This window comes from Rhinolophus sinicus, linkage group LG01 (genome assembly GCF_036562045.2).
Source record: "Rhinolophus sinicus isolate RSC01 linkage group LG01, ASM3656204v1, whole genome shotgun sequence".
Taxonomy (NCBI): domain Eukaryota; kingdom Metazoa; phylum Chordata; class Mammalia; order Chiroptera; family Rhinolophidae; genus Rhinolophus; species Rhinolophus sinicus.
The window spans coordinates 162506432-162524819 of record NC_133751.1 but is presented as its reverse complement, the minus strand read 5'-3'; the positions used below and the strand labels follow the sequence as shown (position 1 = coordinate 162524819).

Here is an 18388-nt window from a genome sequence, read left to right as displayed (position 1 = left end):
ACAAAGCTATGTTATCATAAAACTATGTTACGAATAATTTGGAAAATAAGAAAAATCACCCACAATCCCATTGACTACAATTAGCTTTTTTTTTTAAAGATTTCCTCCTTGAGTCTTTATCTTCACAGATTTTATACGGCTGTATTCCTATAAAATTTTGTGTGTTGCCTTTTTATATAACATGCCACCATAAGCATTTAATATGTTATTCTACAGTTTTCATAAAAGCAATATTCCTACAAATGTACAAGAAGGTTTTACAATTTGCTAAGGTTGACCGTTTTCACAGCATGGGATTATATCTTTATTTGCTAGTTATCATAATACTGCAAAAATTCCTTTGAAGGGTTTCAGTATTCTAATGGAAGAGAAGAATCATATTTGGTTATCAACATTGCATTTCTAGTCACTGAATATAGAGTTGAACTTTACAAAGCTTTTTCATGCCTCTCGCTGGCTGCTTTATTCCAGTGATTTGCTCAGAGAGTGAAGCCCTCCCACTCATATCTCTCTCTTAGCACATCTCTAGGGACAACCATACTGCAAGCAGCCAGTTTTTATGTGAAAAGTGCCAATTCTCTATTGAACATTATTAATGTTATAAAAACATGTTGTGGTTTCATTAATGAAAATGGCATAAAGAAAAATATTAATATCTCATTGAGTAGTAATTCTACACGATTTTAAGTTAGTTTCAAGCTCCTAAACACCCTTTTACCCAAAGACTATTATTTTAATTTGACAACTAACACAATTCCAGGTTCAATTTCAACTCTCTCAAAGGTCATTCTGAGATTTGGGACCTCTTGCGCTGCTCGTTGATTCACTGGCACCCAGAAAAAAGCTCATTCTCTCTTTTCTCTCTGTAGAGTAAATTGGACACAAAAGTAGCCATGCCACTCCTCACCCTCTCCTGTTTCCCTCAGAGGGTTCTCCTCCCAGAAGCTCCCTCCTATCTGACTCACAAATCATTAAAAATAAAATTACTGTTCCTTCAGCATCTACTAAAACAGAGACAACCAGTAACTGTTGCAAACCTACTTCATTTAAAAACATGATTGAAAATAGATACCAAGGGGAGGAAAAACAACTCAATTAATAGACCCAAAATCTTATTTTCTCCTAATGATATTTTTATTTCCTTTTTAAAGACAGAGGGTAACAAACATTGAGCCCTGTAGTTCGTTGAAGACAAACAACGAGAAATCTTTTCCTCTTATTTACAGATGTTCCAGGTCCTGTTGGAACACCATTCCTGTCTGACAACCTAACCAATGACTCCTGCAAACTGACATGGTTTTCTCCAGAAGATGATGGAGGCTCTCCAATCACCAATTATGTCATTCAAAAGCGGGAAGCTGATCGCAAAGCATGGACCCCAGTGACATATACAGTTACTCGACAAAACGCTACCGTCCAGGGTCTCATTCAAGGAAAAGCCTATTTCTTCCGAATTGCAGCTGAAAATAGTATTGGCATGGGCCCATTCACTGAGACAACAAATGAACTTGTCATCAGAGATCCAATAAGTAAGTGCAATTTAAAGAAATTTTATCCTTTATCACTTCTTCACTCAATTAATAAAACACTATGGTGATGAAATATGTGTATAAATGCCAAACATTTCATTCATTTGACAAGCATTCATTAGACAAATACTCACTATCTGATGTTGGTAGTATTTGAATGTGGTTGTGAAAGAGATTATAGGAATATATCTGATTCTTCAAATCTTCCCATGTATACTACACTGATTTTTATTTTTAATTTCCCACCTAATTATATAAACATGAAATGTTTTCTAATTCTAAAAATACCAACTCTGGAAAACTTTCCTAAATCATTTGGCCTCAATGAACCTCTATTTCCTCATCTGATCTATCAGAGAAAATTAGATTTTATTGAGTCCTTTTTAGTTCTAATAGTTCTGTGATGAGATCTATTTTGTTACTGTTCAGAGCACATAGTTTAATGTTTAAATGCAATCCTCAAAAAGTATTTCTTACTACAGTCTACTTCATTTTTAACATGACAGTTTTTTTCATGATCATTCCATACTTATGCTTGCAGCTGTACCAGAGCGTCCTGAAGACCTAGAAGTCAAAGAAGTTACTAAAGATTCTGTTACTTTGACTTGGAATCCTCCAAAGTATGATGGCGGATCAGAAATTATTAACTATGTCCTAGAAAGTCGTCTCATTGGAACTGAGAAGTTCCACAAAGTTACACAGGACAACTTGCTTAGCAGAAAATACACTGTTAAAGGCTTAAAGGAAGGTGATACCTATGAGTACCGTGTCAGTGCCGTCAATATTGTTGGAAAAGGCAAGCCATCATTTTGCACCAAGCCAATCACTTGCAAGGATGAGCTGGGTATGTGTCTACTGCAGGTTATACTTTGAAAACTTGTACATTTATAGATTTATCCTAAAGCCTCAGTAAAACTGACTTGCCTTTACAATTGTAAATTTCAGCTCCTCCAACACTAGACCTCGACTTCAGAGATAAGATCACGATTCGAGTTGGTGAAGCTTTTGCCCTCACTGGCCATTACTCAGGCAAACCAAAGCCTAAGGTTACTTGGTTCAAAGATGAAGGTGATGTCCTAGAAGATGATCGCACTCATATAAAGACCACTCCGACAACACTGACTCTAGAGAAGATCAAGGCCAAACGTTCAGACTCTGGCAAATACTGTGTGGTTGTGGAGAATAGCACAGGCTCTAGGAAAGGTGTCTGTCAAGTTAATGTTGTTGGTAAGTATTATTTATCAAAAAGAATAGATGCCCTGTTCTTTCCAAAGTAGAGGTGGAAATAATATTTTGGCTGTGATTTTTTTTTGTTTCCCTGCAGACCGTCCTGGACCACCAGTGGGACCAGTTAGTTTTGACGAGGTGTCCAAAGAGCACATGGTTATCTCTTGGAAGCCACCTTTAGATGATGGAGGCAGTGAAATTACCAATTATATTATTGAGAAGAATGAGGTGGGCAAAGATATTTGGATGCCTGTGACATCTGCAAGTGCTAAAACAACATGCAAAGTTTCTAAACTGCTTGAAGGAAAAGATTATATTTTCCGGATACGTGCTGAAAATCTATATGGAATAAGTGATCCTCTGTTGTCTGATTCAATGAAAGCCAAAGATCGTTTCAGTATGCATTACATTTCATTTCAGTGATTCATTATTTGATGTTGTTAACAGAAAAAAAATTTCTAACACATTTTGATAATGTTTATTATAGAGGTTCCTGATGCACCTGAGCAGCCAATTGTTACAGAAGTTACCAAAGACTCTGCATTAGTAACCTGGAAGAAGCCAAATGATGGAGGAAAGCCCATCACAAACTATATCCTGGAAAAGAGGGAAACTATGTCTAAACGATGGATTAGAGTTACCAAAGAGCCTATCCATCCATATACTAAATTTAGGGTTCCTGATCTTCTAGAAGGGTGTCAATATGAATTCCGGGTTTCTGCAGAAAACGAAATTGGTATTGGAGATCCAAGCCCACCATCTAAACCAGTCTTTGCTAAAGATCCCATTGGTATAGTATTAAAGCATTCATTCTGTTTTCATGTTATCCAACTTTGTTTTCAAAAATATTTTAACTCTTTTCTCTTTTTCCCTTTTATTATGTAGCTAAACCAAGTCCACCTGTTAATCCTGAAGCAATAGATACAACGTGTAATTCAGTTGACCTAACTTGGCAGCCACCACGTCATGATGGTGGGAGCAAGATTCTGGGGTATATTGTTGAGTACCAGAAAGTTGGAGATGAAGAGTGGAGAAGAGCCAATCATACTCCCGAGTCATGTCCTGAAACTAAATATAAAGTTACTGGTCTTCGGGATGGTCAAAGCTATAAGTTTAGAGTAATAGCAGTCAATGAAGCTGGTGAATCAAATCCAGCTCATGTTCCTGAGCCAGTGCTAGTAAAAGACAGACTTGGTGAGTAAAATGTTCTCAGCTGCATTTGCAAGGAAGACAGGTGTCTCACTGTATATACTTTTGTGTAAAATACATTAGCAAATCAAATCTGAAAGTACTGTTCTCTTTATTCTAGAACCCCCTGAGCTGATTCTTGATGCCAACATGGCAAGAGAACAACACATAAAGGTTGGTGATACTCTGAGACTTAGTGCCATCATCAAAGGAGTGCCATTCCCAAAAGTAACTTGGAAAAAGGAAGACAGAGAGGCTCCAACTAAAGCAAGAATTGATGTTACTCCGGTTGGTAGCAAGCTTGAAATTCGTAATGCTGCCCATGAAGATGGTGGAATTTATTCCTTAACAGTGGAGAATCCAGCCGGTTCAAAAACTGTCTCAGTAAAAGTACTTGTATTAGGTAAGAATTTTAGTATGTTTTTAATGTAATAACAAATGAAAAGTAAATTGTGATACATGTTGAGCTCTTATATGCATTACTCACTTATATAACTGCATTATTTAATACTTTTCAGATAAGCCTGGGCCACCTCGAGATCTGGAAGTCAGTGAAATTAGGAAAGACTCTTGTTACCTTACTTGGAAGGAACCACTGGATGATGGTGGTTCTGTTGTTACAAATTATGTGGTTGAGAGGAGAGATGTTGCCAGTGCCCAGTGGTCACCTCTTTCGACTACATCAAAGAAAAAGAGTCACTGGGCTAAACATCTCAATGAAGGCAATCAGTATCTCTTCCGAGTAGCTGCTGAGAACCAGTATGGACGTGGTCCTTTTGTTGAAACACCTAAACCCATCAAGGCTATGGATCCTCTACGTAAGTTGCTTTCTCTGGATACAAAAGTATTGTTTGATGGGGTTTGGGAATATTATTTATTCATCATAACTTCTTCTTTTGAAAAGATCCCCCAGGGCCACCCAAGGACCTACACCATGTAGATGTTGACAAGACTGAAGTCTCCCTTGTTTGGAATAAGCCCGATCGTGATGGTGGCTCTCCAATCACTGGATATTTGGTGGAATATCAAGAAGAAGGCACCCAAGATTGGATTAAGTTCAAGACTGTGACAGAGTTAGAGTGTGTTGTTACTGGACTACAACAAGGAAAGACCTATAGATTCCGTGTAAAAGCTGAAAATATTGTGGGTCTTGGTCTGCCTGACACAACTATCCCGATAGAATGTCAGGAAAAGCTAGGTAATTTTTGAATTGGCATTATTTTTTGTTTCTTTTTAAAATTATTCATATTATAAAAAAAAATCTAATTTCCTCGTGTTTACCTTTTAGTGCCTCCATCCGTGGAGCTGGATGTGAAATTAATTGAAGGCCTTGTGGTAAAAGCTGGAACTACAGTCAGATTCCCTGCCATTATAAGAGGTGTACCCTTTCCTACTGCAAAGTGGACAACCGATGGGAGTGAGATTAACACAGATGAACACTACACAGTTGAAACTGACAACTTCTCATCAGTACTTACTATTAAGAATTGCTTAAGGAAAGACACTGGAGAATATCAAATCACAGTTTCCAACGCAGCTGGCAGCAAAACAGTAGCTGTACATCTTACTGTTCTTGATGTTCCTGGTCCACCAACAGGTCCTATTGATATTCTGGATGTTACCCCTGAATATATGACTATCTCATGGAAGCCACCTAAGGATGATGGAGGAAGCCCCGTGATAAATTATATTGTTGAGAAAAAAGATACAAGGAAAGATACATGGGGTGTTGTCTCTTCAGGAGGCAGTAAGACAAAGCTGAAAGTCCCACATCTGCAAAAGGGCTGCGAATATATTTTCCGAGTTAGAGCAGAGAATAAGATGGGTGTTGGTCCTCCCCTTGACTCCATACCTACTGTTGCTAAACATAAATTTAATCCTCCATCTCCTCCTGGTAAACCAGTGGTAACTGACATTACTGAAAATGCTGCAACAGTGTCCTGGACTCTGCCAAAATCTGATGGTGGAAGTCCAATAACTGGTTACTATGTGGAACGTCGAGAAGCCACTGGCAAATGGGTGAGGGTCAACAAAACACCTATAGCTGACCTGAGATTTAGAGTGACTGGACTCTATGAAGGAAATACATATGAGTTTAGAGTTTTTGCTGAAAATCTTGCAGGACTAAGCAATCCATCCCCAAGTTCTGACCCAATAAAAGCTTGCCGGCCCATCAAACCACCTGGACCACCTATTAATCCTAAACTGAAAGACAAGAGCAAAGAAACAGCTGACTTGGTATGGACAAAGCCTCTCAGTGATGGCGGTAGCCCCATTCTAGGTTATGTAGTGGAATGTCAGAAAGCTGGTACAGCCCAGTGGAACAGGATTAATAAAGATGAACTCATTAGGCAATGTGCCTTTAGGGTACCTGGACTAATTGAAGGAACTGAGTACAGGTTCCGTATAAAGGCAGCTAATATTGTGGGAGAGGGAGAGCCAAGAGAACTAGCAGAATCTGTGGTTGCAAAAGATATCCTTCATCCTCCAGAAGTAGAACTTGATGTTACTTGTCGTGATGTTATTACCGTTAGAGTGGGCCAAACTATCCGCATTCTTGCTCGAGTCAAAGGCAGACCTGAACCAGACATAACTTGGTCCAAGGAAGGCAAAGTACTGGTCCAAGAAAAACGGGTTGACCTACTTCAAGATCTGCCTCGTGTTGAGTTACAAATTAAAGAAGCTGTTAGAGCTGATCATGGCAAGTATATCATCTCAGCTAAAAACAGCAGTGGACATGCACAAGGTTCCGCTATCGTTAATGTCCTTGACAGGCCTGGGCCTTGCCAGAATTTAAAGGTTAGCAATGTAAACAAAGAGAACTGTACAATATCTTGGGAAAACCCACTAGATAATGGTGGCTCAGAAATAACAAATTTCATTGTGGAATATCGCAAACCAAACCAGAAAGGCTGGTCAATTGTTGCTTCAGATGTCACTAGGCGGTTAATTAAGGCCAACCTTTTAGCCAACGATGAATACTATTTCCGAGTTTGTGCAGAGAATAAAGTAGGTGTTGGGCCAACCATTGAAACAAAAACTCCAATTCTGGCTATTAACCCTATTGATAGACCAGGTGAGCCTGAAAACCTTCATATTGCAGATAAAGGAAAGACATTTGTCTACCTAAGGTGGCGGCGGCCTGATTATGATGGTGGCAGCCCAAATCTATCATATCACGTTGAGAGGAGGCTGAAGGGCTCTACTGACTGGGAAAGAGTACATAAAGGAAGCATTAAAGAAACCCACTACATGGTCGACAAATGTGTTGAAAACCAGATTTATGAGTTCAGAGTACAAACAAAGAATGAAGGTGGGGAAAGTGACTGGGTAAAGACAGGGGAAGTTGTTGTGAAGGAAGATTTACAGAAACCAGTACTTGATCTGAAATTAAGTGGTGTGCTAACTGTCAAAGCAGGGGAGACCATTAGACTTGAAGCAGGTGTTAGAGGCAAACCATTTCCAGAAGTTTTATGGACCAAGGACAAAGATGCTACAGACCTAACAAGATCACCAAGGGTCAAGATTGATACCAGTGCTGATTCGTCTAAATTTATTCTTACTAAAGCAAAGCGAAGTGATGGTGGAAAATATGTAATTACAGCAACTAACACAGCTGGCAGTTTTGTGGCCTATGCCACTGTCAATGTTCTAGATAAGCCTGGTCCTGTAAGAAACCTTAAAATTTCTGACGTGTCCAGTGATAGGTGTACTATTCGTTGGGATCCACCAGAGGATGACGGCGGCTGTGAAATCCAAAATTATATTCTAGAAAAATGTGAGAGCAAGCGAATGGTTTGGTCTACCTATTCGTCTACTGTCTTAACACCCGGTGCTACAGTAACACGTCTCATAGAAGGAAACGAATATATTTTCAGAGTCCGTGCAGAAAATAAAATAGGCACAGGGCCTCCAATGGAAAGTAAACCAATCATTGCAAAAACCAAATATGATAGACCTGGTCGCCCTGACCCCCCAGACATCACTAAAGTAAGCAAAGAAGAAATGACTGTAGTTTGGACTCCACCTGAATATGATGGTGGAAAGTCCATCACAGGATACTTCTTGGAGAAAAAGGAAAAACACGCAACACGATGGGTCCCTGTTAACAAGAGTGCAATCCCTGAGAGACGTTTGAAAGTACAGAATCTCTTCCCAGGGCATGAATATCAGTTCCGTGTCAAGGCAGAAAATGAAATTGGAATTGGCGAGCCATCTTTGCCATCAAGACCAGTGGTGGCAAAAGATCCCATAGGTATGATGTTCTTGCTTTTTCTGATATTACAGCAACTCTTAATCTCAAGCACAGAGTTGTTAGACAAATAAATTAAATTCATAACATCAAAACTTTATTTTACCCAGTACTTTTCCAAGTAGATCTTTTACTAAATCACCTAAAATGTACAAACAATGATAGATTCTAATTTTATGAAAGAAAATAAGGACTCAGTAATTGAGAAATTGAACACTCTATCTTTGAGAATGGACTATATAAAATTACACATTAAAGTATTACTAGTAGTCGTTAACCATGTATAAATTTATTCTTACATAATTTATTTTCAGAACCACCTGGTCCACCAACCAATCTCAAAGTGGTTGATACAACCAAAAATTCCATAACCCTTGGGTGGGGAAAACCAGTGTATGATGGTGGTGCACCAATAATTGGATATATTGTGGAAATGAGACCCAAAAAACCAGATACATCACCCGATGAAGGCTGGAAAAGGTGCAATGCTGCAGCACAACTTGTTCGCATGGAATTCACTGTCACCAGCTTGGACGAAAACCAGGAATATGAATTCAGGGTGTGTGCCCAAAACCAAGTTGGTATTGGGCGCCCTGCAGAACTGAAGGATGCTATTAAACCTAAAGAAATCCTAGGTGAGGCCCTAGTTTATCACTTCATTTATTCATACTTCACTTCTTATATGACTTCCCCACATTCTGAAAAATCAGCTTATGGCTTTCATGTCATTTGTAGAACCTCCGGAGATTGATTTGGATGCCAGCATGAGAAAACTGGTCACAGTGAGAGCAGGATGCCCTATTCGACTATTTGCCATCATAAGAGGGCGGCCAGCCCCTAAAGTCACTTGGCGAAAAGTGGGGATTGATAATGTGGTCAGAAAAGGACACGTCGATCTCCTTGATACTATGGCCTTCCTTGTCATCCCTGATTCTACTCGTGATGACTCAGGAAAATATTCCTTGACGCTTGTGAACCCTGCTGGCGAAAAGGCTGTGTTTGTGAATGTCAGAGTATTAGGTGGGTTGCTAACAAGCTTCTTCTTCCCCTTCAAAAATGCATTCATTAATAAGGAAGCTGAGGAGACCTGTATATCTGATTTTGTGGTTCTTTACAGATACTCCTGGACCTGTGTCTGATTTAAAAGTTTCGGATGTCACGAAAACATCATGCCACATTTCCTGGGCCCCTCCTGAGAATGATGGTGGGAGCCAAGTGACACATTATATTGTGGAGAAACGGGAAGCAGAGAGGAAGACGTGGTCAACAGTTGCCGCAGAAGTTAAGAAAACAAGCTTCCAAGTCACAAATCTTGTCGCTGGGAATGAGTATTACTTCAGAGTAACTGCTGTGAATGAGTATGGCCGTGGTGTCCCAGCAGATGTCCCCAAACCAGTGCTTGCATCAGATCCTCTAAGTAAGTAAGATCCTTCCTTCCTTCCTCCTTTTATCTCATCCCCTACTTTAGCAAGGTCAAGGTACCAAAACATTTTAATCCATTACTGAAAGGACTTTAATTTGTAGAAACCCAAACAGTACAAATAAGTATCTGACTCACTCCTTAAAGACTTTTTGATCTGCCTCATCTTAAATTTCTTACTTTCAACATACCGAATGACAGTTTCTATACTTGGAAGCAAGAGGCATAACACTTAAGTATATTAGCAAATGGATGTGATTAGGTTACCTGGACAGTTCTCTAAATCATGTTTTTCTTTTAGGTGAGCCAGATCCCCCAAGGAAACTAGAAGTTACTGAAATGACAAAGAACAGTGCTGCATTAGCCTGGTTACCTCCCCTGCGCGATGGAGGCACTAAAATCGACGGCTACATCATTAGTTACCGAGAGGAAGAGCAGCCTGCAGATTGCTGGACAGAGTACTCAGTGGTAAAAGATCTCAGCCTTGTTGTCACTGGCCTAAAGGAAGGAAAGAAATACAAATTTAGAGTCGTGGCCAGAAATGCTGTGGGCGTCAGTTTGCCAAGAGAAGCAGAAGGAGTGTATGAAGCCAAAGAACAGCTGTGTAAGTTGTTTTTATCGTGTGATAAAGTTTATTAGAATTTCCTCTTGACATGTAGTCATTTCTCCCTGATGAATCTAGTTCCAGAAATACTTGAAAAATAGCAGAGAACAGTAGTTTTGAAACTTTTGGGCCCACAACACATAGTAACTAAACTTTACTTCATGACACAGTACACATATATATAACACAATACCCATACATATGTATATATATAACTTTAAAAAGTTTCCTGAAATAACACCTACATTTCTTCTGGATGCCAGACTCATGTTTTCTATTCAATTCAATCTCATTTTTAAAAAAGTATATTAGCTGTAATGCAAACATTAATTTGAACCCACTGATGGGTTGCAACCCACAATTTGAAAAACACTAGTATAGTTCCCCACCAGAGGAAATTGAACCTCCCCACAAAATTAACATATTTTCATTTTCCTTTTAGTGCCACCAAAGATTCTTATGCCAGAGCAAATTACTATTAAAGCTGGGAAGAAAATCCGAATTGAAGCCCACGTGTATGGAAAGCCTCACCCGACCTGTAAATGGAAAAAAGGAGAAGATGATGTTGTCACCTCCAGCCATCTGGCAGTACACAAAACAGACACTTCTTCAATTTTGATCATAAAAGATGTTACTAGGAAAGACAGTGGTTACTATAGCCTCACTGCAGAAAACAGTTCTGGGATAGACACTCAGAAAATCAAAGTTATCGTCATGGGTAGGTTACACGTTGGACAAATGCTCATCTAACTATGAAGATCAGCAACATTCTTTTCCTATCAAATCCCTGTTCTTACATTTCTTTCCTCTTGGTTCATGCAGATGCTCCTGGGCCCCCTCAGCCTCCATTTGACATTTCAGACATAGACGCCGATGCTTGCTCTCTGTCATGGCACATCCCTCTGGAGGATGGAGGCAGTAACATCACCAATTACATAGTGGAGAAGTGTGATGTAAGCCGAGGTGACTGGGTGACAGCTCTAGCCTCAGTGACAAAAACTTCCTGCAGAATTGGAAAACTGATCCCAGGCCAGGAGTACATCTTCCGGGTCCGTGCTGAAAACCGATTTGGCATTTCAGAACCTCTCACATCTCCAAAGATGCTGGCTAAGTTCCCATTTGGTATGTTTCTTTCAGGAAGAAAAAAGAAATTATGTTTTCTTTCTAGCCTGTTACTTAGGGTCGAAACTGACATTTGCCTTGTCTTTATCTCCAGATGTTCCTAGTGAACCGAAGAATGCTCGAGTCACTAAAGTCAACAAAGACTGCATGTTTGTGGCATGGGACAGACCAGACAGTGATGGAGGGAGCCCCATTACCGGTTACCTGATTGAACGCAAAGAAAGAAACAGTTTGCTCTGGGTTAAAGCTAATGATACTTCTGTCCGGTCAACTGAATATCCTTGTGCTGGCCTTATAGAAGGTCTTGAGTATTCATTCAGAATCTATGCCCTAAACAAAGCTGGATCCAGCCCACCCAGCAAACCAACAGAATATGTAACTGCAAGAATGCCAGTTGGTGAGTTTTTGTTGTTTTTTGTTGTTGTTGTTTGTATTGGGGGACATATTTAAGTCTTGGAGTCCCTGAAGATTACTACTACTGCCATTTAGGAATATGTTCTGGGTGATAATGTGAAATATGGAAGTTTAAAAATTCTGCTATTAAGATAAGTGCTGAGAATACCTCTTTTGGTTTTAGATCCTCCTGGAAAGCCTGAAGTTATTGATGTTTCCAAGAGTACTGTATCCCTCATCTGGGCTCGTCCAAAGCATGATGGAGGCAGTAAAATTATCGGCTATTTCGTAGAAGCTTGCAAACTTCCTGGTGATAAGTGGGTACGGTGCAATACTACACCTCACCAGATTCCCCAGGAAGAGTACACAGCTACTGGTTTAGAAGAGAATGCTCAATATCAATTTAGAGCAATTGCCAAGACAGCAATAAACATTAGCCAGCCTTCTGAACCTTCTGATCCAGTGACCATCCTCGCAGAAAATGGTAAGATTCTGTTGAGTATTCTAGGCAAAGGTGTATATTGTGTATTTCTCCTATTGAAAAAGTAAATCGATATCTATGGAGAAAAGGACAAGTAAAGTGATAGGTACTTTGTACACAGACACTAAAAATTATGATTATGGAGAATCTTAATAACATGTTAAACTGAAAAGCAGGATATAAAACTGTGAGGACCATATCATTTCAGCCATGCAACAGAGAAGGATGACAAAGAAATGCACCAAAATGATAATAGTGAAAATTAAAGGGCATTGGAATTATGGGTGATCTTTTTTTCCTTTATACTTTCAGCATTATCAAATTTCTACATTAAATCTGTGTTTCTTTTATAATGAATATGATACTTTTAAAAATCCCATCTTGAAAGAGACAGAGCATATGAATTTCCCACTTTTATTAATAAGAATTATATAATGTAGCTTTCATATATTAAGTCCTATTATTTCTTTCCAGTTCCTCCCAGGATAGACCTGAGTTTGGCTATGAAATCTTTGCTTACTGTGAAAGCTGGAACTAATGTTTGCCTGGATGCTACTGTTTTTGGAAAACCAACACCAACAGTCTCTTGGAAGAAGGAGGGCACACTGCTCAAACCAGCAGAAGGAGTCAAGATGGCCATGAAGCGGAACCTGTGTACCCTGGAGCTGTTCAGTGTGAACCGAAAGGACTCCGGAGACTATACCATTACTGCCGAAAATCCGAGTGGTTCCAAATCAGCCACCATTAAACTTAAAGTGTTAGGTAACTAAAGTACTTACTTAGAATCTTATATTTTATTTTGATTAATGTGATGTAATAGAATTTACAAAATAATGTGAGAAAAGAGATATATCCTAATCTATATTTTGTAATCAAGGAATTATTCTCATCACAAAAATAGCTTTTTAGACTGAAAAGAGCATTACAGAATACATATAAAATACATATTCCAGTTACATAATTTTACATATGAGGAAATTAAGACAGAAAAAATAAGTGACTTCCAAAGTCATACAGGAAGTTAATGACAATACAAAGACTGCAGCCCAGGTTTCCAGGCCTCCACTCTACTCATTCCCTAATTCACATGTGTTAGTGAGTGACTTCACTTTTTTTTCTTGTTCTTACAGATAAACCAGGTCCTCCAGCATCTGTTAAAATCAACAAAATGTATCCAGATCGTGCAATGCTTTCTTGGGAACCTCCTCTTGAAGATGGAGGCTCAGAAATCACCAACTATATTGTTGACAAACGTGAAACGAGCAGACCCAACTGGGCACAAGTCTCTGCTACTGTGCCCATCACCAGCTGCAGCGTGGAGAAACTTATAGAGGGCCATGAGTATCAGTTCCGAATTTGTGCTGAAAATAAATACGGAGTGGGTGATCCAATCTTAACTGAACCAGCAATTGCTAAAAACCCATATGGTAGGAACACTGTCTTGTGGTTTTTCATTTTACTTTTTAAATATGGCTTTTTAGACTGGGATATTAACTTTTCAATCAATCTCCACAGACCCACCTGGACGCTGTGATCCTCCTATTATTAGCAACATAACCAGAGATCATATGACAGTAAGCTGGAAACCACCAGCAGATGATGGCGGCTCATCCATCACTGGTTATTTGGTTGAAAAGCGGGAGACCCAGGCAGTTAACTGGACTAAGGTCAACAGAAAACCTGTTATAGAAAGAACTATAAAAGCCACTGGTCTCCAAGAGGGCACTGAATATGAGTTTCGAGTTACAGCTATAAATAAGGCTGGACCAGGCAAACCCAGCGATGCATCCAAAGCTGCTTATGCGCGGGACCCTCAGTGTAAGTTTTCATGAAAGAGTTCCATAGCCTGTGTTATAATTAGCATTGAACAACTAGAGCTGGATTTTAATGAAAATTTTATTTTATTGTTTATCCTCAGATCCTCCTGGTCCACCAGCTTTTCCTAAAGTATATGATACAACCCGTAGCTCCGTGAGTCTCTCTTGGGGCAAGCCAGCCTATGATGGTGGTAGCCCTATCATTGGGTACCTTGTTGAAGTAAAACGGGCTGACTCTGTAAACTGGGTGAGGTGTAATTTACCAGAGAAACTCCAGAAAACACGCTTTGAAGTTACCAGCCTGATGGAAAACACAGAGTATCAGTTCCGCGTGTATGCTGTTAATAAGATTGGATTCAGTGACCCCAGTGATGTGCCAGACAACCACTGTCCCAAGGACCTCTTAAGTAAGTATTACCAAGAGAAATACATAGAGCTTTTCTCTTCAGTCATCATGTAAGAGGAATGTAGAACTCCCTTACATAGATTTATTTACTTACAAGCTTTCCAGTTGCTAACTCTAGGAGTATAGTTTTGGAGAGCTGGGTTGGTACTTTTTGGTATTCTATAACAGGCCCAGTGGAATGCAAGGTGATTGGTGGTTTTGAAAAGCTTTTTACACTTACATGACGATTCCATGTCTTCAAAAGAATATGGAATTTAGAAATTTTAATCTGAGAATAGACAATTTTTTTTAACTAAGTAGTGAGCTATTTATCATTCTTATGGTTTTTTATTTTCTTTTCTAATCCACCTCTCTCCATAAGTATATTGATAGGCTCTCCATCTTAGTTTCCCTTCTCCCCAATTCTTCTATTCACTTATTCTCCATAACCATTTCTCCCTTTGTTTTGAATTATGTGGTATTTATACCTCATCGCCTATGTACTTTTCTTCCTATAATGAAATAAAGAAAGAGAGTCAAAGAATATAGCAGAGTGCCTTCACTGAATATAGAAAAGAGAAACAACAATGAAATAGAGCCAAGAACCAATAATCTATTTTTTAATATACAGAGAGTTTGAAAATATGTAACATTCATGAGAAGAGAATGCACAGATCCTCCAGGGAAAACTTGGGTTAGCCTATAAGATATCAGAAAATAGGAAAATCAACAATTGCTGCAGAGTATCAAAATAGTTGACAAATGTTTTGAGGATTTGTTAAGGATTTTTTAAAGAATAAGAAATCAGTTACGGGAAAGAAACATATTTTAGGAGTGATAAGCCCAGTCCTTGGAAATACATTTGACCATTAAATTAATGCTTTAACTTTCTTCACTCCAAAATTAAACAGTTCCACCTGAGGGAGACCTTGATGCTGATTTGAGGAAAACACTCATATTACGTGCTGGAGTTACGATGAGACTGTATGTACCAGTAAAAGGACGTCCACCTCCAAAGATAACTTGGTCCAAACCAAATGTCAATCTAAGAGAAAGAGTTGGACTGGACATAAAGTCAACTGACTTTGACACTTTCTTGCGCTGTGAGAATGTGAACAAATATGATGCAGGAAAATATATCTTGACTCTGGAGAACAGTTGTGGTAAAAAGGAATATACCATTGTAGTGAAAGTGCTGGGTAAGTATGTTTGGAAAAAAAATTACATATGTTAAAAATGTAGTTCTGTGTATTTATTACATATTCATTTCTTATTTACCATTTATCCAGACACTCCTGGGCCACCTGTCAATGTAACTGTTAAGGAAATATCCAAAGATTCTGCTTATATTACTTGGGATCCTCCCATTATTGATGGTGGAAGTCCCATCATAAACTATGTGGTAGAAAAACGTGACGCAGAGAGGAAGTCCTGGTCTACAGTGTCAACTGAGTGCTCAAAAACAAGCTTCAGAATATCTAACTTGGAGGAGGGAAAATCCTACTTCTTCAGGGTGTTTGCTGAAAACGAGTACGGCATTGGTGATCCTGGTGAAACACGTGATGCCGTCAAAGCTTCTGGTGAGCAAACAAGCTACCACCCCATCATTTTGAGTGACATCTTACCTTGGTTAAATGGGGCTTAGACTCACCCTTTTTTCCTTTGCTTTAGAAACCCCTGGACCAGTTGTGGACCTGAAAGTGTTGTCTGTAAATAAGTCATCTTGTAACATCGGCTGGAAAAAGCCTCGCAGTGATGGTGGAAGTCGTATTATAGGATATGTAGTTGATTTCCTAACTGAAGAAAACAAGTGGCAACGAGTTATGAAATCATTCAACTTACAGTACTCCACAAAAGATTTGAGTGAAGGAAAGGAATATACCTTCAGAGTGAGTGCTGAGAATGAAAATGGAGAAGGAACCCCAAGCGAAATTACTGTTGTGGCAAAGGATGATGTTGGTAAGACTTTAGCCATGCATCTTCATTTTCCCTTTATTGTCATCAAAGTACACTCTTGAGCCCTACTCACTGGTTTATATATAAATCCTTTAAAAGCTGTAACAATATGAAAAAGTTAATTACTTGGTCTTAAAAGGAATAATGTATCTCTGCTGTTTTACAGTGGCTCCTGATCTTGACTTAAAGGATCTACCTGATTTGTGCTACTTGGCTAAAGAAAACAGCAACTTCCGTCTTAAGATCCCCATAAAAGGCAAGCCAGCTCCATCAGTATCCTGGAAGAAAGGGGAAGATCCTCTCGTAACTGGCACAAGAGTCGGTATTGAGTCATCTGCAGTTAACACAACTCTTGTAGTACATGATTGTCAAAAGTCCGATGCTGGAAAATATACAATCACACTGAAGAATGTCGCTGGCACTAAGGAAGGAACTCTCTCTATAAAAGTTGTTGGCAAGCCTGGCATCCCCACTGGACCAATCAAATTTGATGAAGTCACAGCGGAAGCCATAACCTTAAAGTGGGGTCCTCCAAAGGATGATGGAGGTTCTGAAATCACCAATTATATCCTAGAGAAGAGAGATTCTGTAAACAACAAGTGGATAACATGTGCCTCAGCTGTTCAGAAAACCACCTTTAGAGTAACCAGACTTCATGAGGGTATGGAGTACACCTTCAGGGTCAGTGCCGAAAATAAATATGGTGTAGGAGAGGGCCTGAAGTCGGAGCCAATTGTTGCTAAACATCCATTTGGTAAGTGTTTCAAAGTCAGAAAATATAAAACAAAACATGGTTTTGAGTAAGTTCCCTATTATAAATCTTGCATTATCACATATTTTTGTAGATGTGCCCGATGCTCCCCCACCTCCCACTATTGTTGATGTCAGACACGATTTGGTATCTCTAACTTGGACTGACCCCAGGAAAACTGGTGGCTCTCCAATTACAGGTATATATTTTGCTCTTATCCTACAGCTTTTATATTAATGCTTCTTTCAAATCTTCCCCCCTGAGAAAACGTTGAATGTGTGCTCCTTATTTACAGCACTATCTGCACATCCAATAATGCATTTTCCTTTCAATGCATTAGTATTAAGCTAATTAAATAAGCTAAAGCTTAATTGCATTGAAAACCTCCTAATGTAATAGTTAATAAAAACAGACTTTCTTAGTGATAATATCTACTTTTGTAAATTAAAAATTTTCAACAAGAGGTACAATAAATATGCATATTTCAAGAGAAAAGAAAATAAGATTACGCTTAGGTTACTGTAAGTGTAGCTACTAGAAAGAATGATTGTGTTCCATATATCCATATATAAATTTTTTGGACAAAAACATATATATGTAAAAGTCAGGCTACATTTGTACTTTCTGTCTGAATTGACACATCATTGGGTCTCTTGTAGGGTATCATATCGAGTTCAAGGAAAGAAACAGTCTTCTATGGAAGAGAGCTAACAAGACTCCTATTAGGATGAAAGACTTCAAAGTGACAGGGTTAACTGAAGGTCTTGAATATGAATTCCGAGTTATGGCAATCAATTTAGCAGGAGTAGGCAAGCCAAGCCTGCCATCGGAGCCAGTTGTGGCACTTGATCCAATTGGTAAGTCATTAAAAAAAAAAAAAAAAAGTATATTTTGTGCATGAAAAAAAATCAGTATTTGTTTGACTATTTTCCCCTATGTTTTAGATCCTCCTGGCAAGCCTGAGGTTATTAATGTAACAAGGAATTCAGTGACTCTCATTTGGACTGAACCCAAATACGATGGTGGTCATAAGTTGACTGGATATATAGTGGAGAAGCGGGATCTACCCTCTAAATCTTGGATGAAAGCCAACCACGTTAATGTCCCAGATTGTGCCTTTACTGTAACTGACCTTATTGAGGGTGGAAAATATGAATTCAGAATTAGAGCAAAGAATACAGCAGGTGCTATCAGTGCTCCATCAGAAAGTACAGGAACCATTATTTGCAAGGATGAATACGGTAGGTCTATTTTACTTTTATG

At 39.0% G+C, this 18388-nt stretch overlaps 1 protein-coding gene across 1 annotated transcript in view; it reads left to right on the top strand.

The window, feature by feature from the left end:
* The window catches only part of TTN (titin), a 270598-nt gene that overhangs the window by 201073 nt on the left and 51137 nt on the right, over positions 1-18388 (top strand). The window contains exons 243-271 of the mRNA XM_074338692.1: positions 1227-1529; positions 2071-2373; positions 2475-2756; positions 2854-3153; positions 3244-3546; positions 3642-3950; positions 4066-4347; positions 4463-4762; positions 4849-5142; positions 5233-8199; positions 8511-8831; positions 8932-9216; positions 9314-9613; positions 9918-10220; positions 10663-10938; positions 11043-11342; positions 11437-11739; positions 11920-12219; positions 12691-12978; positions 13347-13643; positions 13732-14034; positions 14135-14440; positions 15330-15617; positions 15708-15998; positions 16090-16377; positions 16541-17128; positions 17220-17324; positions 17785-17982; positions 18070-18366. Of these exons, the coding sequence (XP_074194793.1) occupies positions 1227-1529; positions 2071-2373; positions 2475-2756; positions 2854-3153; positions 3244-3546; positions 3642-3950; positions 4066-4347; positions 4463-4762; positions 4849-5142; positions 5233-8199; positions 8511-8831; positions 8932-9216; positions 9314-9613; positions 9918-10220; positions 10663-10938; positions 11043-11342; positions 11437-11739; positions 11920-12219; positions 12691-12978; positions 13347-13643; positions 13732-14034; positions 14135-14440; positions 15330-15617; positions 15708-15998; positions 16090-16377; positions 16541-17128; positions 17220-17324; positions 17785-17982; positions 18070-18366 (11280 nt within the window). The remainder of the gene's footprint in view (positions 1-1226; positions 1530-2070; positions 2374-2474; positions 2757-2853; positions 3154-3243; positions 3547-3641; positions 3951-4065; positions 4348-4462; positions 4763-4848; positions 5143-5232; positions 8200-8510; positions 8832-8931; positions 9217-9313; positions 9614-9917; positions 10221-10662; positions 10939-11042; positions 11343-11436; positions 11740-11919; positions 12220-12690; positions 12979-13346; positions 13644-13731; positions 14035-14134; positions 14441-15329; positions 15618-15707; positions 15999-16089; positions 16378-16540; positions 17129-17219; positions 17325-17784; positions 17983-18069; positions 18367-18388) is intronic.